Below are 26392 nucleotides of genomic sequence, written 5' to 3' on the forward strand. Positions count from 1 at the left end.
TTACAAGGGTTCTAAACTGTTTTTTAACAGTAATCAGAAATAATGAGGTAACAACAACAAAAAACATTTAGACAGCCAGCAATTTAAGGAGAACATGCGGCTAAACATGTCACTCCCGGTCCGATTGGGGAGGGGCCCAGAGAAAACTACAGAGTCCGACATTGTTTTTGCAAAGTTACACACCGATTCAATGTTAATTTTAGTGACCTCCGATTGGCGTAACCGGGTGTCATTACTGCCGACGTGAATTACAATCTTACCAAATTTACGCTTAGCCTTAGCCAGCAGTTTCAAATTTCCTTCAATGTCGCCTACTCTGGCCCCCGGAAGACAATTGACTATGGTTGCTGGTGTCGCTAACTTCACATTTCTCAAAACAGAGTCGCCAATACCCAGAGTTTGATCCTCGGCGGGTGTGTCGCCGAGTGGGGAAAAACGGTTAGAAATGTGAACGGGTTGGTAGTGTACAGGGGGCTTCTGTTTAGGACTACACTTCCTTCTCACAGTCACCCAGCCGGCCTGCTTTCCCGGCTGCTCGGGATCTGCTGGGGGACAGCTAACGGCAGCTAAGCTACCTTGGTCCGCACCAACTACAGGGGCCTGGCTAGCTGTAGGATTTCCAAGGTGCGGAGCCGAGTCTCCAATTTGCCCAACCTGGCCTCCAAAGCTACTAATAAGCTACACTTATTACAAGTACCATTACTGCTAAAGGAGGCCGAGGAATAACTAAACATTTCACACCCAGAGCAGAAAAGTGCGGGAGAGACAGGAGAAGCCTCCATGCTAAACCGGCTAAGAGCTAGTAGCTGCGCTAAGCTAGCGGATTCCTTAAAACACACAAAGTGAATAATGTGTAAATAATTTAGAGGTGATTCAGCAGAGGGAGTGCTTTAGTTAAGGCACGTGAAGATTACACTGTGAAACAAATCGTTATCTAGTTATCTAGATCAATCTAACTAGGCAGATTAAACAGCTAACAGATACAGCTAAACACCGCTGTGCTCCGGAACAGGAAGTGATACAAGTGAGAGCCAACCACCAGTAGAGGCAAGCCAAAAAGGAACAAACCCACCACAAAGAAACACTGAGAGCCATGAGGCATGAATAAATTAACAGAAGACCAATAATGGGAAATAAAGTGTTTGACAAAGTAACAAAATAAGTGCCAATACCAACAAAACTGACGCACTGATGCACAAACTGATCGTCTCGGCCAACTGGATGACGGACACGAGCTGGAACCAGCTGACTCAGATCATGAAAGTAACTGGAGTACCTGGACCAGAATTTATCCAGAAGCTAGACAGTCCAGAGGTAAGACATTTTTTCAGGATGTTAAAATGTATTTTGATATATCCAGACATACAGTGTGTTTATGATGAACTTCTCTGACCCACATTTTCAATTCAACTTGTTTAACCCCTGAACCTAATTGATATGAAAATGTGTTGCTGGCTGTTATGTAACTCTTGGACTATGCTACATTTAGTTGATGACAGGGTAGAAGAATTTTAAAGAAAAGAGTACAAATATGTTGTGGGATCCCATGCAGAAAGTCTATGAATAGTACAGTGCCAGTGAACCGGAGGAATATATTCATTCATTTTCTACATTTTCTGTCTGGAACGTGAACTAGGAAGCACAACAAACTGGCAGGGAGTAGAGAAAATGAGGGGCTTAAATAACAGGTGCAGTAATTAGGAAAACAAGACACAGGTGTCAGGGAATGTGCTGGAAGGGGCGTGGTCAGACAAGACAGAGGTGAGGCAGGAGTGGAGTGACAGGTGGGCGTGACTAACAGAAGCTGACTCAAAGTGACTGAAAATCAACCCCCAACCAACTGTGATAAAAACTGAAATGCCTAAAGCAGATGTAGCGGGATGAAAGTCCCAGGTCCCAATTGAAAAGACGTTCCCGCTAGCTTGGCTAACGGGGTGTTCCCCTTTGGCTGACCTGGTAGAGGAACGGTCTTTTGGTGCGAGCCGAGTTCGATTCCCCACCGTCGTCCCGGCCACGAAGGTCCTGCTACTTCACAGAGAAGAAGTAAATATCAAAGACAAGAAAAGAGTACCAACATAAGACAGTGATCAACAAGAAAATAAAAGCAGAGACCAAACTAGAACGGGACTAAACAAGTGGCAACAGTGTAATAGAAAATACAGCTAATGACTACCCAAAAAATAAATGAGAAAATAAACAGAGCATAATACCAATGACAAAGTAATATGCACAGAAAAGAGCTAATTAGAACAAAACTAAAACAAGACTTAACAAGTGACTAAAATACAATGACCAGATACATATAACCAGTGACTGAAATCATGATAGACAGAAAAGCAAGGACAAAAGTCTCACAAAAACAGGACATGAGCCCAGATCCAAGGCAAATCATGACACAGTGAGGAATCAACCTCTCTGGGTTGTGATTGTTCTGCATCAAGACGAAGATTCAAGGTTTCAGTGATCTTCTAGACTTAGCCATTAGAAGTGTATCTAATTGCAGTGAAAGTGTCGGACTTGTAGACAGATTCACTTGTCTTAGTAGTGACGTTCACGTCTCTGGATTTTCTGTCTTTGAGGTTTTGAGACGCCTGAGAAGAGCTCATGGAGTAATAAGGTCACTGGACAAAGGAGTTTGGCCAACTCATACCTTTTGCAAGAGTACAAAGTATTTAGGGTCTTGGTGCTTCCTGTCTTATAGTTGTTTTACATGGGCACTTGCCAGTGACCTAATGTGATGACTGGATGTTGTACTTGGTCTTTTGGAGAATCCTTGGGTACATGTGTGGTTTCTTTGGGAGACTCAGGTGAGGCGTGTCACTTGCATAGTGACAAAAACACAACCTACAAAATTCTGCCCACGCGCCACACTTCTTGGGGCATGATCCAGCATGCATGTGTCTCCATGTTGAGGGTGCAAGTATATTTGGAAAAGGCCAAGGGGATGCCCACCTTTCACTTGACTGCAGCATGGTTAGAGTTAGGAGAAGGGGATGATTATAAATAGCAAAATAAAAAGCCATGTCATGAAAATCTGCACTTTTTGTGACAGGGGCATGAGAAAAAACGTGAGAACTGGCTGGTTCAGCAGGTGTCAAATTACGTTAGTTCAACCACAGCTGTTTGTATTTTTCCATCATTCATCCAGCATCTACAAACCATTCAGCAGGTGGGAGACACATCTATGGAATATTACAGAAGCAAAATGCAAAGTTGCTTTTTTAGATTGATATAATGCATCAGAACTCGCCAGACACAAAATGATTGATCCTCATTATATGATCTTTTAATTTGGTGACTTGTAAGATGATAGCATTTATTGTTTATGAGTTATTGTTGACACAAGTGATTAATGAACTCGCTCTCCCACTCACTCATGTCCAAAACCCTATGATCACAACTGGCTCTGACTATAATGGTGCATTAGGCGAGGTTTCACTGTCAAAAAACATGCACATTAGGATGTTTCTCCTTGTTGTGTCAGGAAAAGGCATCCGACATAAACCTTGTGCCAAATCAACATAAGGTTTATAAAAATCACAGTTCCATGGCAGCTGCACATCAGATCTGAGATGGAGAAAGATGATCCGCTGTGTTGATGTCGAATGAAAGAGTGCAGTAGGCCCAAAGGGGGAAAATAACATCATTTACTGTATGTGATTTGTGATCATTTACTTTAGGTGGCCTGCTCTGTCATGTATAATAAACACTACATTTTTTTTTTTATCAAAAATGCCTAAATTTTCTTCACAGTCTTACATAACTACAGTTGACACACTAGATGAGAACCTGAATTCTGCTGTTGGTTGGCTGACATACATGTTCTTTGAGTGCCCTTTTTGATTAAGTTATTAAACACAACCTATTGTTTTACTCCTCTAATATGTTTTTTTTTCTATCAGATTAGATTCTTTTCAAATTTATTGACATTGTGCAGAGTACAGGTGCAGGATCAATGAAATAGTTAGAATGCATATTAATTTATCAAAGTTTTATCTCGCTATTTTCTGTGCAAGTTTCACTTTCAAGGACAAGAAAACAATGTGGCATGTGTGCACACGTGCGCACACACACACACACGCGCACACAGTTTGGGTGCATGTTTTACAGTGCATCCAGAAAGTATTCACAAATGCTTCACTTTTTCCACATTTTTTATGTTACAGCCTTATTCCAAAATGGATGAAATAATTTTTCCTCAAAATTCTTCACACAATACCCCATAAAGTTTTTTTTTAAGATTTTTACAAATTTATTAAAAATAATATGAGCGAAGCATCGCAGGCGGCGCACAGCGGCGCGCAGTGGCATGCAGTGGTGCGAAGCTCACTCATGGTACAGGGCGTCCTAAACAGGAAGTGCCAATTTTCAAATCCACAGTAAAACAGGAAATGTTCAAATGTCAAACACTTCCTGGATTGACAGACGAGATCCCATCCATCCATCCATCCATCCATCCATTTTCTTCCGCTTTATCCGGAGTTGCGTCGCGGGGGCAGCAGCTCAAGCAAAGCCGCCCAGACCTCCCGATCCACACACACCTCGCCCAGCTCCTCCGGGGGAACCCCAAGGCGTTCCCAAGCCAACCGAGAGATGTAGTCCCTCCTGCATGTCCTGGGTCTTCCCCGGGTCCTCCTCCCAATGGGACGTGCCTGGAACACCTCTCCAGCGAGGCGTCCAGGGGGCATCTGGAAAAGATGCCCGAGCCACCTCAACTGACTCCTTTCCACATGGAGGAGCAGCGGCTCGACTCCAAGCTCCTCCCGAGTGACCGAGCTCCTCACCCTATCTCTAAGGGAGCGCCCAGCCACCCTGCGGAGGAAACTCATCTTGGCCGCTTGTACTCGTGATCTCGTTCTTTCGGTCATGAGCCAAATCTCATGACCATAGGTGAGGATCGGAACGTAGATCGATCGTTAAATCGAGAGTTTTGCCCCCCTACTCAGCTCTCTCTTCACCACGACGGTCCGATACAGCGACCGCATCACTGCAGATGCTGCACCGATCCGTCTATCGATGTTATGCTCCATCCGTCCCTCACTCGTGAACAAGACCCCGAGATACTTAAACTCCTCCACTTGAGGCAAGGACACTCCACCGACCTGAAGAGGGCAAAGCACCTTTTTCCGGTCGAGAACCATGGCCTCAGATTTGGAGGTGCTGATTTTCATCCCGGACGCTTCACACTTGGCTGCAAACCGCCCCAGTGCACGCTGAAGGTCCTGATTTGACGAAGCCAACAGAACCACATCGTCCGCAAACAGCAGAGACGATATTCTGTGCTTCCCAAACCAGACCCCCTCTACACCCTGGCTGCGCCTAGAAATTCTGTCCATAAAAATAATGAACAGAACTGGTGACAAAGGGCAGCCCTGGTGGAGGCCAACGTGCACTGGAAACAGGTTTGACTTACTACCGGCAATGCGAACCAAGCTCCTGCTGCGGTCGTACAGGGACCGGATAGCCCTTAGCAAAGGACCCCGGACCCCGTACTCCCGGAGCACCCTCCACAGGGTGCCCCGAGGAACACGGTCGAACGCCTTCTCCAGATCCACAAAACACATGTGGACCTGTTGGGCAAACTCCCATGAACCCTCGATCATCTGATGGAGCGTGTAGAGCTGGTCCAGTGTGCCGCGACCAAGACGAAAACCACACTGCTCCTCCTGAATCCGAGGTTCGACCATCGGTTGAATTCTCCTCTCCAGTACTCTGGAATAGACCTTACCGGGGAGGCTGAGGAGTGTGATCCCCCTATAGTTGGAACACACCCTCCGGTCCCCCTTCTTAAACAGAGGGACCACCACCCCGGTCTGCCAATCCAGAGGCACTGTCCCCGATCGCCACGCGATGTTGCAGAGGCGTGTCAGCCAAGACAGTCCCACAACATCCAGAGACTTAAAGTACTCAGGACGGATTTCATCCACCCCAAGAGCCTTGCCACCGAGGAGCTTTCTAACCACCTCGGTGACTTCGGCCTGGGTAATGGATGAGTCCACCTCTGAGTTCCCAGTCTCTGCTTCCTCTTCGGAAGACGTGACGATGGGATTGAGGAGATCCTCGAAGTATTCCTTTCACCGCCCGACAACATCCCCAGTCAGGGTCAACAGCTCCCCACCCGCACCGTAAACAGTGCTGGTGGAGAGCTGCTTCTGCCTCCTGAGGCATCGGACGGTTTGCCAGAATCTCTTTGAGGCCGACCGATAGTCCTCCTCCATGGCCTCCCCGAACTCCTCCCAGACCCGAGTTTTTGCCTCTGCGACTGCACGGGCTGCGGCACGCTTGGCCTGCCAGTACCTGTCAGCTGCCTCCAGGGTCCCACCTACCAACAAAGATAAGTCAGACTCCTTCTTCAGCTTGACGGCATCCCTTACTTCCGGCGTCCACCACCGGGTTCGGGGATTGCCGCCGCGACAGGCACCACAGACCTTGTGACCACAGCTACGAGCGGCCGCATCAACAATGGAGGTGGAGAACATGGTCCACTCGGACTCCATGTCTCCAAACTCCCCCGGGATCTGGGAGAAGCTCTCTCGGAGGTGGGAGTTGAAGACCTCGCTGACAGAGGGTTCCACCAGTCGTTCCACCAGTCTGACTGGCTTCCTCCCCTCCCAGCTGATCCAACTCACCACCAGGTGGTGATCGGTCGATAGCTCTGCCCCTCTCTTCACTCGAGTGTCCGAGACACGTGGCCGAAGATCAGATGATACGACTACAAAGTCGATCATCGACTTCCGGCTCAGGGTGTCCTGGTGCCACGTGCACTTATGGACACCCTTGTGCTCGAACATGGTGTTCGTGATGGACAAACTGTGACTAGCACAGAAGTCCAACAACTGAACACCACTCAGGTTCAGATCGGGAAGGCCGCGCTTCCCGATCACCCCCCTCCAGGTCTCACTGTCGCCGCTCACGTGGGTGTTGAAATCCCCCAGGAGAACAATGGAGTCCCCAGTCGGAGCGCTATCTAGTACCCCTCCCAGGGACTCCAAGAAGGTCGGGTACTCTGCACTGCCGCTCGACCCATAGGCTGAGACAACGGTGAGAGACCTGTCCCCGACCTGAAGGCGTAGGGACGCGACCCTCTCGTTCAGTAGAGGGATGAACTCCAACACATGGTGACTGAGCTGGGGAGCAATAAGCAATGCGACTCCAGCTCTCTGCCTCTCCCTGTGGGCAATGCCAGAAAAATGAAGCGTCCAGCCCCTCTCCAGGAGTTGGGTACCAGAGCCCAAGCTGTGAGTGGAGGTGAGCCCGACTATCTCTAGTCGGTATGTCTCAACCTCCCGCACAAGCTCAGGCTCCTTCCCCCCCAGCGAGGTGACATTCCACGTCCCAACAGCCAGGGGCTGTGAGCATGGACCGGGCCGCCGGGCCACCCACCCTCTACTGCCACCCAATCCTCTCTGCACCCGACCCCCATGGCCCCCTCTGCAGGTGGTGAACCCACAGGAGGAGACGAGATCCCATTATTTCCCAAATTTATTAATTTATATAGCGCCAATTCACAATGAAATCGCCTCAAGGCCCTTCACACAACATAAAAAAAAAACTGAATTAAAAAAATTTAAAATTTAAAACACAATAAAAAGACGACCATAAAAGAATACAAAAATAAGAACACATCATAACACTAATGATAAAACAGGGAAAACAAATGAGTCTTTAAATGTGACTTAAAAGTCTCCACAGTATCTGACTGCCGAATGTGTGCCGGGAGATCGTTCCACAGAGCCGGGGCACGGCTGTGACCGGCAGACTTTTTATTCACCCTGGGAACACATAGAAGTCCTGCACCCTGAGAACACAGGGCCCGAGCTGGTATATAGGGGCTTACCAGGTCAGCCAGATAGGAAGGTGCAAGTCCATGAACAATTTTATAAACTAATAGCAGTACTTTAAAATCCGATCTTGCAGCAACTTGAAGCCAGTGCAGGGACGCCAAAACGGGCGTAATGTGGTCAAACGTTCTGCTTTGTGTCAAAAGTCTGGCAGCAGCATTTTAAACCAGTTGAAGACCCCTAATCCTGGACTGCGGTAAGCCAGAAAATAGAGCATTACAATAGTCCAATCTAGAAGAGGCAAATGCATGAATCAAAGTCTCTGCATCAGCCATAGACAGGATGGGATGAATCTTCGCTATATTTCACAAATGGAAGAAAGCAGTCCTCGTAATGTCACTGATATGGAGATCAAAGGACAACGTAGGATCAAAAATTACTCCAAGGTTCCTCACTTTATCCATATGATGTATAACATACAAACCTAAGCTAAGTGCTAGCTGATCAAATTGATGCCGATACCTTGCTGAACCAAGAACCATAACTTCAGTCTTATCAGAATTTAAAAGTAGGAAGTTACTAAACATCCAACTTCTTACTGATGCAAGGCAATCTTCCAAAGATTTTATGTGAATGAGATTACCAGCAGTTACTGGCATGTACAATTGAGTGTCATCAGCATAGCAATGAAAGGGAATCCCAAAGCACCGCAGTATATACCCAAGGGGTGCTACATAAAGGGAAAAAAGCAGGGGGCCTAAAACGGATCCCTGCAGAACCCCAAACATCATGTCCCTACGATCAGAGGAGGTTCCATTACACAATACACAGTAAGAACAACTGGACAGGTATGACGTCAACCATGCAAGAGCAGTTCCAGTAATCCCAAAGTGATTCTCCAGCCTATTGAGTAAAATATGATGATCCACATTATCAAACGCAGCACTAAGATCCAGCAGCACCAAGACTGTAGTGGTATCTGAGTCCATTGCTCGCAAAAGGTCATTCACTACTTTAGTAAGTGCTGTCTCTGTGGAGTGATATTTTCTAAAAGCAGACTGCAGTGGCTCAAAAAGATTATTCTCAGTGAGTTAGTCCATGAGCTGTCGCGAAACCACTTTTTCCAGGATTTTAGGACAAAATGATAGATTTGCTATCGGTCTGTAATTTTTAAATACACTAGGGTCGAGATTGGATTTCTTAAGTAATGGTTTAATCACTGCAGACTTGAAACATTTAGGAACAGATCCAGAAGTTAATGAGAGATTTATAATTTCCAGCACAGTCGGCCCAAGAATGGGCCACAGGTCCTTAAACAGTTTTGTTGGTATAGGATCAAATAAACAGGTTGTGCTTTTAGTAGATGTTACAAGCTTCGTCAGCGCACCTAGCAAGATACCATCAAAATCTGTAAATCTGGGTAATGCCTGAGTGGGTGCATCCACCTTCATAGCAGTATGCGGTGGTTGGACCAAAGCCTGCTGAGATATGCTCAACCTAATATCCTCAATTTTCTTCTTGAAATAGTCCAAGAAGTCCTGTGCTGAAAAGGGAGAGTGAATAACAGGTGGCTGTCCATGAATGAGAAATGCTACAGTTTCAAACAAAAACTTTGAGTTATGCTTGTTTTTATTGATAAAATCAGAATAATAGGCATGCTTTGTAGCCAGTAGTGCATGCTTAAAATCTAAGACAGCATCACGCCATGCAAGGTGGAACACCTCTAATTTAGAACTACGCCATTTCCGTTCCAAACCTCGAGCCTTCTGCCTAAGGTCACGCAAGTAACCATTGAACCAAGGCGACTGCACCTTGGGAAGGCATGGCCTTAAAAGAGGAGGCGCAACCTTATCCAGTGTAACCTTATCCATCTCGTGGGAACTCAGTGACAAGCTCACACTCAAACAGGAAGTGCCAGTTTAGCAGTCACAGTGAAACAGGAAATATTCAAATGTCAAACACTTCCTGGCATGGGTGGAGCTAGAGCGGAGGCCGGGGTTTCACTGGACTCCCCTGAATTCTGACTGGATACAGATGATTGACATGTCATGGCACCACACGTCTGGTTGAAAGCGCTGCATTTTCAAATCAGTGAGTCACATTGACTGCTAGGTTCCTCCTGTCCAGTAGTTTGTGCTGTGTACCACAAAAAGTTCTAATCCACCTTAGTAGAAGAAGAAAAATGTTTGCTCCAGATCTGAACTGAACATGTCGTTTGAACTATGGACGTCTTGTCACACCAAACATATATTGATGAGTAAACAACCTTATTTTATGTCAGAAATGAGGTCCAGGTTGTTAAAAGCAGCATTTCTCCTTTAATTCAGGTTGGCTTATGTAGACATGTTTAACAGACAGCAGTTGGTTCTGTTGTCTTTTAAGTGCAGCAGATAACTGAAACAATCCTTCAAATGGTGATACAAGCATCAAATTCAGCACAAATACAGCTGGAGCAAAATTAATGGAGCAATTTTAACTTTTGACCCCTGTACAAACTGAAACTGACCTTTGTCACCATTCTTGCTGCTTTTACCTCATAACGCTATAACATTCAGTCACAGATTGTCCAAACTATACCTTTTTTGGAATCTTTATGATCAGGCAAATAATGTGGTGTAGTTTTCTATATGATTGGAGCATCTTTTAATGTAGACCAGGGGTGGGCAACTTGTTCCAGAAAGGGCCAAGAGGGTGTAGGTTTTCTTTGGAGCCACTGATTCCACCCTGTGATTTCACTGATTAATATCACTTTGAGCAGATGGAATCAGTTAAACAAATTAAAATGTGTGCAATTCCAAGTGTTCAAATACTTTTGAAGGGCACAGTATCCCAACCTTATGATGAATGCAAAATGAGTGTGGTATTATAACTGTTTTGTTTAAGAATGCTTAATTTTCACTGTTGCTGCACTTTGTGTCAAATCATAGTCATATCGTATATCATACTGATATGAAAATTCAGTAAGGTATATCTTCTATTACACATTTCAGATCTAAGGTGGAACTCTACTAGTGTTTAATAAGGTACACCAAAAAAATCTTTAAAAAAAAGAGAGAGAGAGAGAGAGAGAGAGAGAGAGTAGAGCCACTTAGGTGCCTGGTCTTGAGAACCAGGGATGGTAGGTTGAAAATCTTTTTTATCCCATGGGAACTCTCCCTACCCACCTAAGCGGCTCAAGAATATGGACAGCATGTATATGACATTTACATCACAATTTATTTGACAGTATTGAGATACGATAATTTAACCATATTGTACAGCCCTATTGTCAACTAGCTGAAAATTTTGAATATTAATTTTGGCCGAGTGGTTAATGCGCTTGGTTACAGTTCAGAAGGCTCCGGGTTCAAATCGCACCCCTGCCACATTTCTCCATGTAATGTGGAGTTGCGTCAGTAAGGGCATCCAGCGTAAAACCTGTGCCAATTCAACATGCAGATCCACCTTGGATTTGCTGTGGTGACCCCAAGTGCAAAACAAGGGAGCAGCTGAAGGGACTCACTATCCACATTAAAAAAAAAGGCTTAAAGTGGCAGGGGGTAAGAGGGCTGTCATTAGGGGGGTCAGCTGAAAAGCAAAAAAAGAAAAAAGGTTAGAAAGGTGTAGAGTATGGGGGGCAGAGCCCCTCTAGAAGCTGAAAGGCAAAATAAGGAAAATGCTTAAAAAGGCGGGGAGTCTGGGGGAGCGGAGCTCCCCCCCCCCCCCCCCCCCAGAAGCTAAAAGGTTTTAGTCATGCTCATTCTCCCAAGAACAATTTTACTGAAAAAAGTCTGAAGGACCTAAAGGACATGGTTAGATGGCGAGGAGATTTTCCAAGTATGTGAGAGGCAAATAAAGAAAAATGCTTAAAAAGGCGGGGGGTCTGGGGGAGCTCCGGCTCATCAGTTTAACGGCTGATGCGAGATTATGGGGTGTTTCTGTCGGTGTAAGGACTTCCCACGGAGCGGGACGTCCTGCAGCGCTTCCAGGCGCTGTCGTCGGCCTGTTTCGACCTGAAAACATCCTAATTTAAGGCTTAATTCACCCAGGACATCGTGAGAGAACAGAGAAGATTCAGAAGAGGCCGGCATGAGGAATTTATGCGGACATTCCACTGTTTAAGGACATTTTTTTAAAGAAAGACGTACGTGCAAATTCGCCGAGTCGTTTCCGTGACGACTCGGCAAATCTGTGTGCGCCGCGACAGGAAAAACACCTCCGTGTTGAAAACCATTTGTAGAATTCAGGCGGCTTTTAATGGCTTTCAACAAGTGAGTAACTGAGAAATTGTTTAACAGCTTGGGCATGTTCCAACTTGCCCGTTAAGATTTCCAACGGAGGTGTTTTTCCTGCCGCGACCCCCCGCGGTCGGGTCCAGCCCGACATGCGACTCTGCCCGCACGTTCTTTCATTACAAAATGACCGTTAACAATGGAATGTCCGAATAAACTCCTCATGCCGACTTCTTCTGAAAGTTCTCTGTTCTCTGACGACTTCCTGGGTCAACAGAGCCTGAAATGTGGAAGTTTTCAACTTGAAACGGCGAGACGCTGCCGCCTCGAAGCGCAGATCGCCGTCAGGCGCCGTGGACCGTCCTTAAAGCGACACTACCAGACCAAAATCTCTCATCAGCCGTTAAAATTTTTACCGAAAACCAGCTGAATTTATTGAATGGTGTCCACTCAGTTGTGCCTTACAGTTTTGAAAAATTTTTTATCAAACAAAGCAACAGTCTCTGAGCCATTCCTAAACAATGAAAAAAATCGACGAGCGGGTGGACGACTCCTCATTCAAAGACTGCCCACAGGCGAATGACGTAACCGACAGGCGTGAAAAAACTCTCGCATGCCCACGAGGGTTCAAGCATGTCTGATGTAATCACACGTGATTCAAATCCATATGGTTTTTGAAAAAAATAATAAGGTCGGATACTTTTCTAATAGACCTCGTATAAGGTCCCAAAGTTGACAGTGCATGTCAGAGGACAAACCAAGCATGAAGTCAAAGGAATTGTCTGTAGACCTCAGACACAGGATTGTATCAAGGAACAAATCTGGGGAAGAGTACAGAAACATTTCTGCTGCTTTGGAGGTCCCTATGAGTACAGTGGGCTCTATCATCTGTAAATGGAAGACGTTTGGATCCACAGGACTCTTCCTAGAGCTGGCTGCCCATCTAAACTGAGCAATTGTGGGAGAAGGGGCTTAGTCAGGGAGGTGACCAAGAACCCGATGGTCACTCTGTCAGAGCTCCAGTATTCCTCTGTGGAGGGAGGGAAACCTTCCAGAAGGACGACTGGAATCCAATTGAACAGCTCTGGAGAGATCTGGAAATAGCTGTGCACCGACGCTCCCCATCCAACTTGATGGAGCTTGAGAGATGCTGCAAAGTGGAATGGGCAAAACTGCCCAAAGATAGGTGCACCATGCTTGTGACATCATATTCAAGAAGCCTCAAGGCTGTAACTGCTGCCAAAGGTGCATCAACAAAGTATTGAGCAAAGGGTTTGAATACTTAGTGCCTGTGATTTTTTTTTTCTTTTTTGCAAATTTGCAAAAAGAAAAAAAAAAAAAAAAAAACTTTTGTCATGTTGTCATTATGGGCTGTTGTGAGTAGAATTTTGAGGAAAAAATGAATTTACTCCATTTTGGAATAAGGCTGTAACATAAAATGTGGAAAAGTGAAGTGCTGTGAATACTTTCTGGATACACCGTATCTCCAAGACCCTCTTGGCAAAAACTAATCAAGCTTGTCACATAGATAGTCCCAGTGGGGGGAACGGTCACCATAGCAACACTGACCTGGTTTCCATATAAACTGGGTCGTGGGATCAGTGAGTGCAAAATAATATTTTGGCTCATTGAGACTTCAATATTTAAGTGAGGCACATGAAAATGTTGACACAACTATTGGCTTCAAGGCTTCTACTCAGTACTGGGTGTTCTGTACCAAGCTCATGAGGTCATCCAGTGCCAAATTTTACCCAGAGCTGAGTGGCAGACTGGTTCTCAGCTTCTTGTTATGTCACCAACTGGATGATTAGATTTTTGTATAGAGTATAAGATGATTTGAGTGACCCATCTGGGAATGACATGTTTTGTATTTTTCCCAGGGGTCTTCCTGATCCCTTACTTGCTGTTTGTTTTCATTGGGGGCATCCCGGTCTTCTTCCTGGAGGTTGCTTTGGGACAATTCATGAAGCAAGGAGGAGTTTCAGCATGGAACATTGCACCTCTTTTCAAAGGTAATTGCGTTACACACAGACCAAATAATATGATTGAATTCCCTCTGATGTGATCATTTTTATAGCGTCCAAACGTAACTTGTCTTCTGCCTCTGTACCAGGTTTGGGGCTGGCCTCTATGGTTATTGTGTTTTTCTGTAACACCTACTACATCATGATTCTGGTGTGGGGACTCTACTTCCTCTTCCACTCCTTCGCTAACCCGCTGCCCTGGGCCACCTGTGGACATCCGTGGAACACAGCTAACTGTACACAGGACTTTCGCCGCACCTGCCCAAACCGCAGCGCTGTCCAGCCAGCTGTGCCATTATCTGCTGACACGTCCACCAGTCTCCTCTCTTCCACTTCACCCTTTAACCTCTCCTTGGCCCAGCTTTCTCTCAATGGCAGCTGCATGGAAGCCGAGGGCATGCGCTCCCCAGTCATCGAGTTTTGGGAGTAGGTCACTCCTTGTCAAAATATCCTCACAGAGCAGTTTATTATACACGTACTCCACGTATGTTATGGAGTAGTACAGATCATAAATATGTTGTACTTTGGAACTTGTTAACGTGACAGGCACACGGGGAGTTTCCAGTCATGCTGGCTTACTGTGACCAATCTGCAGGTGATCTTTTGTCATTTGCAAAATTGCTGCAGCATTTTCCAGGATTTGATATTCACAAGGCTGAGAAAAAAATGAACTCATTTTAACTTTAAAATTAACTTGTTAGTTAGGTAGTTAGTCTGACAAAAAACTCTAAAACCACACTTAGTTACAGTGTTATGTTTTTCAGGCGGCATGTAAAATTCCCTGAAAATGTGCAGTAAGTCCGCAGTTTCCCGTGTTTTTTTCTCTCGCCAGGAAACATTTTGTGAGATCTCTGTAAATTTGGTGTAAAATTCTGGGGGTTGGGGTGGTAGGTTGATCTTGGGGGCCAGCTTCAGTTCCACTCAAACCATGTGCTTTGTTTATTTTGGTAAAGAATCCCATGTATGTCACAAGAGACAAGAGTCCTGATTAGAACTTTTTCGAGGGTGTGCCCTTCTCACAGCGAATTAAAGCGCCGCTTAGTCGAGCAATCAAGCAACACGTGCATTTTCCAAAAACAACATGAGGAACCCTGAGAAGATGGGCTGTAATCAAATAGAAAGTCCTCCTAAATCAATATGTAATTAGCCATCTGCGATGAAATAATAGCAAATCTGGAACACGCAAAAAAAAAAGGGTTCAATGGATGAACCCAATTAAATTATGTGCAGGATTTCCATCTAATCAATATATGTAGCCCAAACAAGAGAACAAACAAGAGAAACAGGTACCTTTGTGTCTTGTTCACGAGTGAGGGGACACCGAAGCATTTGGTATTGCATTTGATCTCCTGTGCTGTTGTGACAAAAAGAGAGCTAAGCTAAAAGGTGAAGCTCTCGATCTACCTGTCATTCTTCGTTCTTATCTATGCTCATAAAGGTTGGGTCATGACCGAAAGGACTAGACTGCAGGTACAACCAGCCAAAATAGGCTTCCTTAGGAGGGTGGCTGGTGTCTCTCTTAAGCCCCGTTTACACACAGACGGTAAGAGCTCCCGGAAGCGTCCCGGAAGAGTTTTAGGCCGTCTTAAGGATCACACGCCGTTGTTAACGCCGGCACTAGGGGGCGTGGCTTAGTTCCGGCTTTACCGGGAATCGTCGAAAAAATTATTCAACATGTCGAATAATTCCGGGAGCGCTCCCGGAGACCTCCCGTGACGACAGCGACAATGCAAACAACGGCGTTTGATACTTTTTAATCGCCGTTTCATCCTGCCGCTTCCTGTAGTGCCGCAGTTCTCGTCGTGCCGCGATGACCAATCAGGGACTGAATATGTAGTGACGTGGAGATGTCTGGAGTTTGAAGATGTGAACATGTCCTGTATCTGGTAGCAGCCTGTGAGCAGGACTTATGTCTCTTTTGTCCTTTATTTTACAATCATGACAGAGTTTTTGGAGCGAGCAGCAGCACCACAGCAGCGTGGAGCGGAGTTTCTTTCTATTTTTATTTTACGTGCGTGCGCGCGAGAATTGTCCTGGAGATTATTTTGCTTATTAGCTACACAGCTGTATAATAAAGCAAATGGTGACTGGCTTCTAAACACAATCATGGCAGAGTTTTTTGGGGGAAAGAGCGAGGAGCAGCTCCGCAGCAAACAGCAGCAGGGAGCGGAGTTTCTTTTTTCTTTCTTTTTTTTTTACGTGCGCGCCACCCCTTTCCACCGCGAAAACAGCCGGAACTACCACGAACTTCGGTCTATGTACTACTCGCCGACAAAACCGTCTATGTGTAACCTGGGCTTTAGAGATAAGGTGAGAAACTCGGTCATCTGTGGGGAGCTCGGAGTAGAGCCGCTGCTCCTTCGCGTTGAAAGGAGCCAGCTGAGATGGTTTGAGCATCTGGTAAGGATGCCCCCTGGGTGTCTCCCTAGGGAGGTATTCCAAGCACATCCATTTGGGAGGAAGGCACAGGAATAGGTGGAGAGATTATATCTCCACACTGGCCTGGGAACGCCTTGGGATTCCCCAGTTGGAGGTGGTCAATGTGGCACGGGAAAGGGAAGCCTGGGTGACCCGATCCCAGATCAGCGGCTGAAGATGAGTGAGTGAAAAACACAGCTATTTCGCTTTCTGCTATGTTGAATCAATTTGTTCGAGAGAACAGCCAGATGACGTTACGCTGCCTGTTCACTCTGATTGGCAGTTGCTGTGTTGTGTCACTCATGCTGATGTTAGCCCATTAGCATTGCAGTATGTGATGTCATCGTGTTATGTGACTTCAGCTAGTTATCATGCTAATGTTATCCTGATAACACTGCCCTATGTGACACACTTTTGTAATGTGTTATGTGACACCAGTGAGTTTTCAAGAGGTGAACAATTAAATCCATTGTGGAAACCCTGCTTTAAGGCGCTCCCCTCACTCAGCTGCCACAAACGTACTTTTAAGCACATTATAACTCACGCACCTCACAGTGGATGCATTCATCTCATGCTAACGTTAGGTGTGATGTCAATGCCTCAACGTTGCACCTCACACCAAGCTTGCACCAAGTCAGTTATACAGCAGACACATTATATTCTTTTTCTTTCCGCTGCTCCCGTTAGGGGTCGCCACAGCAGATCAGTCATTTCCATCTCACCCTGTCCTCCGTATCTTCCTCTCTCACACCAACGACCTGCATGTCCTCCCTCAATACATCCATAATCCTCCTCTTTGGCCTCCCTCTTCGCCTCCCGACTGGTGGCTGCATCCTCAGCATCCTTCTCCCTATATACTCAAGGTCCCTCCTCTGCACATGTCCAAACCATCTCATTCTCACCTCTCTGACTTTGTCTCCAAACGGTCCCACCTGTGCTGTCCCTGTGATATGTAAGTAAGTAAACTTTATTTGTATAGCGCTTTTCACAGACAGTAGTCACAAAGTGCTTCACAGTGGTGAACACATATAAAAGATCATACAGTCAAGTACATAATATAAAATGCAGCAACACAGCGCGGGGTCAGTTTGGACTAGAATGCTTGCTGAAACAAAGAAGTTTTAAGGTGCTTATCGAATGCATCCACTGAGGCCAGAGAGTGCAGGTCTAAAGGAAGTGCGTTCCAAAGGTGGGGCTCAGTGGCTTTGAAGGATCGGTCTCCACAAGTTTTAAAGACAATCTCAACATCTTCAGCTCTGCCACCTCCAGCTCTGCGTCCTGTCTTTTTGTTAATATCACCGCCTCTAAGCCATACATTATAGCTGGTCTCACTACTGTCTTGTAAACTTTCCCCTTCACTCTTGCCGATATACTTTGATCACAAATCACTCCTGCCACCTTTCTCCCCCCACTCCACACTGCCTGCATTCTCTTCTTCACCTCTCTACCACACTCTCCATTACTTTGGACAGTTGACCCCAAGTATTTAAACTCATCTACTTTCACCACGTCTACTCCTTGTAACTGCACCATTCCACTGGGCTCCCTCTCGTTCACACACATATACAGTTGTATGCAAAAGTTTGGGCACCCCTGATAATTTTCATGATTTTCATTTATAAATCATTCACTGACTGGATCAGAAATTTCAGTTAAATATATCATATAGCAGATGAACACACTGATTATTTGAGAAGTGAAATGAAGTTTCTAGTATTTAGAAAAAGTGTGCAATAATTATTTAAACAAAATTGGGCAGGTGCATAAATTTGGACATCCTTGTCGTTTTATTGATTTGAATACACTAATTATTGGAACACAAAATTGGTTTGGTAAGCTCATTGACCCTTTACCTCCTTACAAAGGTGAATCCAATCATGAGAAAGGGTATTTAAGGCAGACATTTGCAAATGTTTCACCTCTTTGCATATCTTCTAAGTGTCTGAGTGGCAACATGTGAGCCTCTAAACAACTCTCAAATGACCTGAAAACAAAGATTGTTCAATATCATGGTTTAGGGAAAGGATACAAAAAGCTATCTCAGAGATTTCATCTGTCAGTTTCCACTGTGAGGAACATAGTGAGGAAATGGAAGACCACAGGCACAGTACTAGTTAAGGCCAATGTGGCAGGCCAAGAAAAATCTCAGATAAGCTGAAGGGAAGGATAGTGAGAACAGTCATAGTCAACCCACAGACCTGCTCCAAAGACCTACAACATGATCTTGCTGCAGATAGTGTCTCTGTGCATCGTTCAACTATACAGTGCACTTTGCACAAAGAGATGCTGTATGATGCTGTAATGCAGAGGAAGCCTTTTCTGCGTACACACCACAAACAGAGTCACTTGAAGTATGCTAAAGCACATTTGGTCAAGCCAGCTTGGAATAAGGTGCTGTGGACTGATGATGAAACTAAATTTAAGGTATCTGGACATAACAAGGGGTGGTATGCATGGCTGAAAAAGAACACAGCATTCCAAGAAAAACACTTGCTTCCATCATGCTGTGTGGCTGTGTGGCCAGTGCAGGTACTGGGAATCTTGTTAAAGTTGAGGGTCACATGGATTCCAGTCAATATCCGCAGATTCTTGAGAACAATGTTCATGAATCCGTGACAAAGTTGAAGTTGTGCTGGGGCTGGATGTTTCAGCAAGACAACGACCCTAAACATTGGTCAAAATCTACTAAGGGATTCATGCAGAGGAACAAGTACAATGTTCTGGAATGGCCATCTCAGTCCCCAGACCTGAATATTATTGAAAATCTGTGGTGTGATTTTAAGCGGGCTGTCCATGCTCGGAAACCAACAAACCTAAGATGTTTTGCAAAGAAGAATGTCCAAAATACCTTCAACCAGAATCCACACTCTCATTGGAAGATATAGGAAGCGTTTAGAGGCTGTTATTTCTGCAAAAGGAAAATCTACTAAATATTGATGTATTTTTTCTGTTGGGGTGCCCAAATTTATGCACCTGCCTAATTTTGTTTAAAGAATTATTGCACACTTTCTCTAAATCCTATAAACTTCATTTCACTTCTCAGATGTCACTGTGTTTGTCTGCTATATGATATATTTAACTGAAATTGCTGATCCAAATAACCAAGGAAAATCATGGAAATCACCAGGGGTGCCCAAGCTTTTGCATACAACTGTACGCAGCAGAGGTGGGACACAGTCATTGTCAAGTCATTCTCAAGTCATGAATCTGCAAGTCCCAAGTCAAGTCTCAAGTCAGCTTTCAAACAATCGGTGGTCATTATGACTTGAGACTTGACTTGGGACTTGCTGATTCATGACTTGAGAGTGACTTGATGATGACTTCATCCCACCTCTGGTACACAGTCTTGCTCCTACTGACTTTCATTCCCCTGTGTCTCCTCCTGTCCAGGCTTGACTCAACTTGCTGTCTACTCTCACTACAGATCACAATGTCATCTGCAAACATCATAGTCCATGGAGAATCCTGTTTGATCTCATCAGTCAACCTGTCCAACACCACTGTGAACAAGAAAGGACTCAGAGCTGATCCTTGGTGTAATCCCACCTCCACCTTGACTGAGTCTGTCATTCCTGCTGTGCATCTCACCGTTGTCACACTATTCTTGTACATGTCCTGTACTACCCTAACATACTTCTCTGCCACTCCAGACTTCCTCATACAATACCACAACTCTTCTCGTGGCACCCTGTCATAAGCTTTTTCTAAGCCCCCAAACACACAATGTAACTCTTTGTGGCCTTCTCTATACTTCTCCAGAAGTATTGTCAGAACACCCCCTTTTCTACCTTTTTTTTTACTAATAGCCCAATTTCATAGCCTTAAGAGTGTGCATATCATGAATGCTTGGTCTTGTTGGATTTGTGAGAATCTACTGAATCTACTGGTACCTTGTTTCCCATGTAACAATAAGAAATATACTCAAAACCTGGATTAATCTTTTTAGTCACATAACACTACTATTATTCTGAACACTACTGTACGTCATCCTGTGCTCTTCCCCTTTCCTAAAACAGGTGTTCACCACAGCCATTTCCATCCTTTTTGCAAAATCAACTACTGTCTGCCCTTCCACATTCCTATCCTTGGTACCATATCTACCCATTACTTCCTCATCACCTCTGTTCCCTTTGCCTCCATGCCCATTGAAGTCTGCTCCTATCACCACTCTTTCATGCTTGGGCACACTGTCCACCACCTCATCTAACTCACTCCATAATTCTTATTTCTCCTTCATATCACAGCCTACCTGTGGGGCATATGCATTGATAATATTCATCATCATCCCTTCAGTTACCAACTTCACAATCATCACCTTGTCAGACACTCGCTTAACCTCCAGGACACACTTGACATACTCCTTTAAAATTACCCCAACACCATTTCTCTTCCTATCTTCACCATGATACAACAACTTGAACCCACCACCGATGCTCCAACTCTTACTTCCCTTCCACTTCGTCTACTGCACACACAATACGAGTGTGTCTCGTATGTCTACCTTTCTCCTCTCCATCATATCAGGCAGCTCTCTCCATTTACCAGTCATACTACCAACATTTAGAGTCACTACTCTCATTTCCACCCTTTTAATTTTTGTCTTCTCCCATATTATACATATTATATAAAGACTGTAAATGTACTAAAATAAGGACACAGTGTTGCAATACAATGGCAACATTTACCAATTATGAACTGCAGCTGAATTAAATATTTAATTAGTGTGTGAAGATCCACAGCCTCTAGATTGGGTACTGTTTATAAAATAGGTAGCTGACCTTTTTCAAGGGTGGTAATAAATTAACCAATGAGTAGGAATGGCGCGTGAATCCAGAATGTTTTTGGAACCTTAGACCTCAACACTTTTTAGAAGAGGAACTCAACCTTTTTATTTCCTGTTAATTATGTAATTTTGTATGTTAATTTACTGTCTTAATGTATTTATAAATTTAGCTTGTTGTTATCATATAAACACTATTATTATTATTATTATTATTACTTCTGTTTTGTCATTTGATTTTTAAATCGATCACAATGGAAATAAGTGTTTTCACTTTCTTGGGTCATCCATTACACTTATATGCACTTACACTCACACTTTTAATATAAAGTTGATTTACTGCCCTGTGCTGGAAAGGTTAGCCAATTTTCATAGCTTCTCCAAAACTATTAGTCTGATCAGTGTTCCATTTTGGCGCTGTTCATTCTTGAACTCTAATCACTCTAATCATTGTGCGTTTATATACAGGTGCATCCTGACATGATAATTATGTCTGAGGAAGGGTGAGGCCCGAAACATCACACTTTCTTTTGGTGCTGCATTAAAGGTTTGCTTGGGAGCTGACTGGCTGTGCGGGTCTCTTTCTTTTTTGCTGTTCATTCTTGACCCAAAATACAATGTCAGCTGTGCTCTGTTTGTCCCTAATCAAAATCTCGCTCTCGCGCGCACACACACGCTTTGAATTTGACAAACAAAGACAGTGGCTGAAGACATTAAAACCACTACACACTTCACTCATGATACCAACATGAAACTTAAGTCATTCATGGTAAGAGCAACAAAAACACAATAGCACTAACAACACTGTTAAATGAAGATAAACCACAATAACAACATTTTCAACCTCAAAACCCTGAACTCCCATGGCACATTGCAACACAGCACCCATTGTTTGTTAGTTAGCTAAAACTGGTAATTTCTCCAAAAATATTTGTCCTATCAACTTTGCACTTTCACAGCGTTCATCCTTGACCCAAAATACATAAGCATGCCAAATGGCAAATGTCAGCTCTCCCCGGTTTTTGCATGATCGAAGCCTTCCCCCTACTCACACACACACACACACACACACACACACACACACACACACACACACACACACACACCACTTGGCTATTATAATATAGATTTTGAAGTACCTTGAAACATGTTTCTCAGTATTTTACCAATTACTGCTCTAATGAAAAACTAATGATTCAACAGATTATAGCCAAATTTATTGGCTGTGATTATAGTATAGTACATTTTATTTATCAACACATATTTCATAAATAGTATCACTAAAACCAATTAAAATCCTTAGCTACTGTTATTTGGATGTCTACTTATTTAATTTAGTACATTTTAGTATATTTTTATTTAATACATTTACTAAAATATAGATTTGAAGTATTTTATTTTGACTGGATTACAGTAGCTTTATCCATGGGAATTGTGCTAATATTACCAATATTAGTACCTTTGCTTGTTGGGTCTGGTCTGGAAGAGTTGGAGTAGTCAGATAATGGGGCAGACTTAGAACATCTAAATGACTCATCTAATTTAATGACTCATTGTGAGATGAATTGATCTTTACTAAATTTGGGAACAAGGGTTGATCTGAACTGGAATAGAAACCATCACATTTGTGGCTGTGCAAAAAGGGGTATCTTTACATTTTTTAAAGCTACAGTGTGTAGGATTTAGTGTCATCGAGTGGTGAGATACCAGATTGCATTATGCTGCCACTGGTCATGATTTTGTTTCTCTTCATGTTTTTTGCGATGTGTTATGCTCCCTTGCCTTTTTCTGGTGATAAGCAATATGTATGATCCTCCATTTCAGAAATACAAGAGTTCTCAAACTTGTTAGCTGCAGTAGCAGCTAGTAGACGGTGTACAGGGGAGCAACCACTGACTCCTCTTCTTTTTTTCCAGTCTTCTGGCCACAAATGCAAAACGCAGGCTAAGTATATCACTTTTGAGCTACTGTACCTACATGGTAGTGCAACATGGCAGTCTCCGTGAAGGGGCAAGTTCACATGCAGGTATGAAGGGCTCATTCCGAGCTTATGACAACACACTGATTCACTGTTGGAGTTAATTATACACCAATGAGGAGCTGGTTATAAAGGCTATACCATTTCTGCTTATAAATTCCCATAAATCCTACACACTGTAGCATTTCCATTGCCAAGATGGAGCTTGTTGGACTTTAACATCTGTGCATGCTAATGAATGACCTTCTACCTTAGTTTAGGCTGCAGGTACATTTTGTTTGCTTATGGCTACACTGCTGTGTTCTTCTTTCTAGACGTAAAGTGCTCCGTCTGTCTGGTGGGCTCCACGAGCCTGGTGACATCAGCTATGAGATGGTGCTGTGTCTTATAGCCACGTGGGTCATTGTTTACTTCTGCATGTGGAAAGGCGTTAAATCAACTGGCAAGGTAGTTAATCTATTTTCTGTCTCCACAACTTATAGCTGTTGCATGCCAATGTCTGTTTTTTTTATGCTTGTAGTGTATAGTGATATGAAACAGTTTGTGTGCCCTTGAGCTGTTACGGGTTAGAATTTTTTATGACATCAACAAACAGAACAAAAAAATATGGCTTTTCATATTAAAAATTTTTGAAATTATGCCTTTTAAACTCACAGTGAAAAGTAATCTCTACATCACGAATGAACACAAATAAAAATTTAAAAGCCAAAATGATGGTGTGCATACGAGGGCTGTCAATAAAGTATAGGTCCTTTTTATTTTTTTCAAAAACTATATGGATTTCATTCATATGTTTTTATGTCAGACATGCTTGAACCCTCGTGCGCATGCATGAGTTTTTCCACGCCTGTCGGTGACGTCATTCACCTGTGAGCACTCCTCGTGGGAGGAGTCGTCCAGCCCCTCGTCGGAATTCCTTTGTCTGAGAAGTTGCTGAGAGACTGGCACTTTGTTTGATCAAAATGTTTTCTAAACCTGTAAGACACATCGAAGTGGACACGGTTCGAAAAATTAAGCTGGTTTTCGGTGAAAATTTTAACGGCTGATGAGAGATTTTGAGGTGATACTGTCGCTTTAAGGACTTCCCACGGAGCGAGACGTCGCTCAGCGCTCTCAGGCGCCGTCGTCAGCCTGTTTCAAGCTGAAAACCTCCACATTTCAGGCTCTATTGATCCAGGACGTCGTGAGAGAACAGAGAAGTTTCAGAAGAAGTCGGTTTCAGCATTTTATCCGGATATTCCACTGTTAAAGGAGATTTTTTTAATGAAAGACGTGCGGATGGGTCACAAAATTACAAATCACTTGGACTTTATTTACTTCAGTTATTAAGAATTACAAACAGTAAGTATGGTACTGTATGGTAAATCTGTCCAGAGGCGGCAGTTCCCAATAGTTGAGTGAATGTGCAAGAAGGTGACTATTGAGGGAAGCCACCAAACACCCATGGCAACTCTGAAGATGTTATCAGCTTCTCTGCCTGCAATTGGATAATCTGTGCTCGACTCCACTATGACGCTATGAGTGGTGAAGTAAAATGCAAAACTTGCACTGTGCACAATTTCTCCAGTCACAGTCACAGAACCGCATAACAACCTCAGAGTTGTCTGGGTGTCTTGGTGGCTTTCCTCACTCATCTCCTTCTTGCACAGTCCTTTAGTTCTTGACAACTGTCTGTTCCACACAGGTTTCAATGTCTTGGAAATGTTCATGTATCCATCCCCTGACTTTTCTGAAGAAGACTGAATGTAAAAGTGATGGTTTACATGTGTTATACTGAAGGGTGTACTTATTTATTCACACCATCAGTTTGGCTTCTATATTTTTATTTGTTTTAATTCATGATGTAGAGATTACTTTTCACTGTGCGTTTAAAGGGCATCATTTTACACTCAAGGGTACATAAACATTTTCACATCACTGTATGTCAGACAAGACTTGTTACAGTAAGAGTTCACAGAATGCACACTAATATTTGCATGCTTCACACAAAGGTTTAGCCCTGTTTGCAGCATGTTTTGTCCTCACTTGGAGTCCAAAATGAGCTTTGTTACTTTGAGAGGATGTGTGCTTAGTCTGATACAAACACAGTTAATATGTGTTGTTGCTCTTTCATTTTTTTCTGTTTATGTTTGTGCAGCAAAACAGTTCAACTATAATCTCAGTTCTTGATTGTGGTACTGTGTTTGGGGTATCTTCCATTCACTGGTACCAAAGAAAAGGGTGCATACACCAAATTATTGTGTGCTCTAATAAATTGGTGTAATACAAGAGTACTTGTTTTGTAAAATGTGGAAAGATGCTTGTTTGCATACTTGTGACTCCAGAGCAAAGCTCATACAGTAAGGAGAAAAATAATAAAGCCGATTGGGCCGGTCCGCCAGCTCTAAGCCGATTAGTAACTTCCCCCCTGTAAAATTTGAGAATTGGAAGGGGGCTTTTATGTCCAAAGTTATCTAGAATCTAGATTAAGGCAAATGCAAGTCAGTGGTTCTCGAAGGTAACATGGGAAAACTATCCCAGCATAACCTAACAAAGAATACCTTCTTAGCCATAAAATTCCTGCTGTTGCAAGATATTTTCAGTCTCCAACTTCATTTGGAGGCAAACTAGCTTTTCTTCAAAGTAGGCTATGAAAGGACAATCCTATTAGGTGACTACTTAAAGGTTGAGTATTTGCAAAGCAAGGAATTATTTAATCAAAGGGATAATAAAACAACATTTTTGCCACTATTCCTTGCTGTGGGATTGTTTTCCTCTGAATTAAAAATCATTGAAAGTGAAGCATGGTGCAACATCTTAATTACCGGTACATTACATTTCAGATGGAGATTTAATCAAATTTCATTCAGTTGTGAGTGTTGTCATAGCTGACGTTCCCTTGCAATGGAAGTGATACTCCTCATCTTAGCCTGTCTAAGTAGCCATTCATTTAACACAAAGTCATTCCAGTGTTACCCAAGGATCCTAATCTACTCACTGCTTTATGCTACTGGTTAGCATATAAGTGTTACAACCACTCAGCAAGATAAGAAGCACCAAAACCCTAAAGACTGGCACCTTTGTACTTCTGCAAAGATATTAGCATCACCAGAGACCTCTGTCCAGTGACCTCATGGCTCCATGAGCTCTCACCAGGTATTTCTTGATCCCAAAGGTTGTGGACCCAAAGACGTGATATATCCCATGGTTGTGGCAGATAG

General features: G+C 43.8%; 1 protein-coding gene and 1 long non-coding RNA gene across 2 annotated transcripts in view; both read left to right on the forward strand.

The window, feature by feature from the left end:
- Window positions 1-26392, forward strand: part of si:ch211-117c9.5 (sodium- and chloride-dependent creatine transporter 1) — a 77071-nt gene that overhangs the window by 10228 nt on the left and 40451 nt on the right. Inside the window, exons 3-5 of the mRNA XM_034172574.1 lie at window positions 13873-14004; window positions 14106-14442; window positions 23507-23639. Coding sequence (XP_034028465.1) covers window positions 13873-14004; window positions 14106-14442; window positions 23507-23639 — 602 coding nt within the window. The remainder of the gene's footprint in view (window positions 1-13872; window positions 14005-14105; window positions 14443-23506; window positions 23640-26392) is intronic.
- On the forward strand, window positions 1241-11911 carry LOC117512485. Its single transcript, XR_004561304.1, has 3 exons — window positions 1241-1314; window positions 2813-2814; window positions 11899-11911. It is a non-coding gene; the product is annotated as an uncharacterized LOC117512485 (long non-coding RNA).

The sequence above is a fragment of the Thalassophryne amazonica genome, chromosome 6 (genome assembly GCF_902500255.1).
Source record: "Thalassophryne amazonica chromosome 6, fThaAma1.1, whole genome shotgun sequence".
Classification (NCBI taxonomy): domain Eukaryota; kingdom Metazoa; phylum Chordata; class Actinopteri; order Batrachoidiformes; family Batrachoididae; genus Thalassophryne; species Thalassophryne amazonica.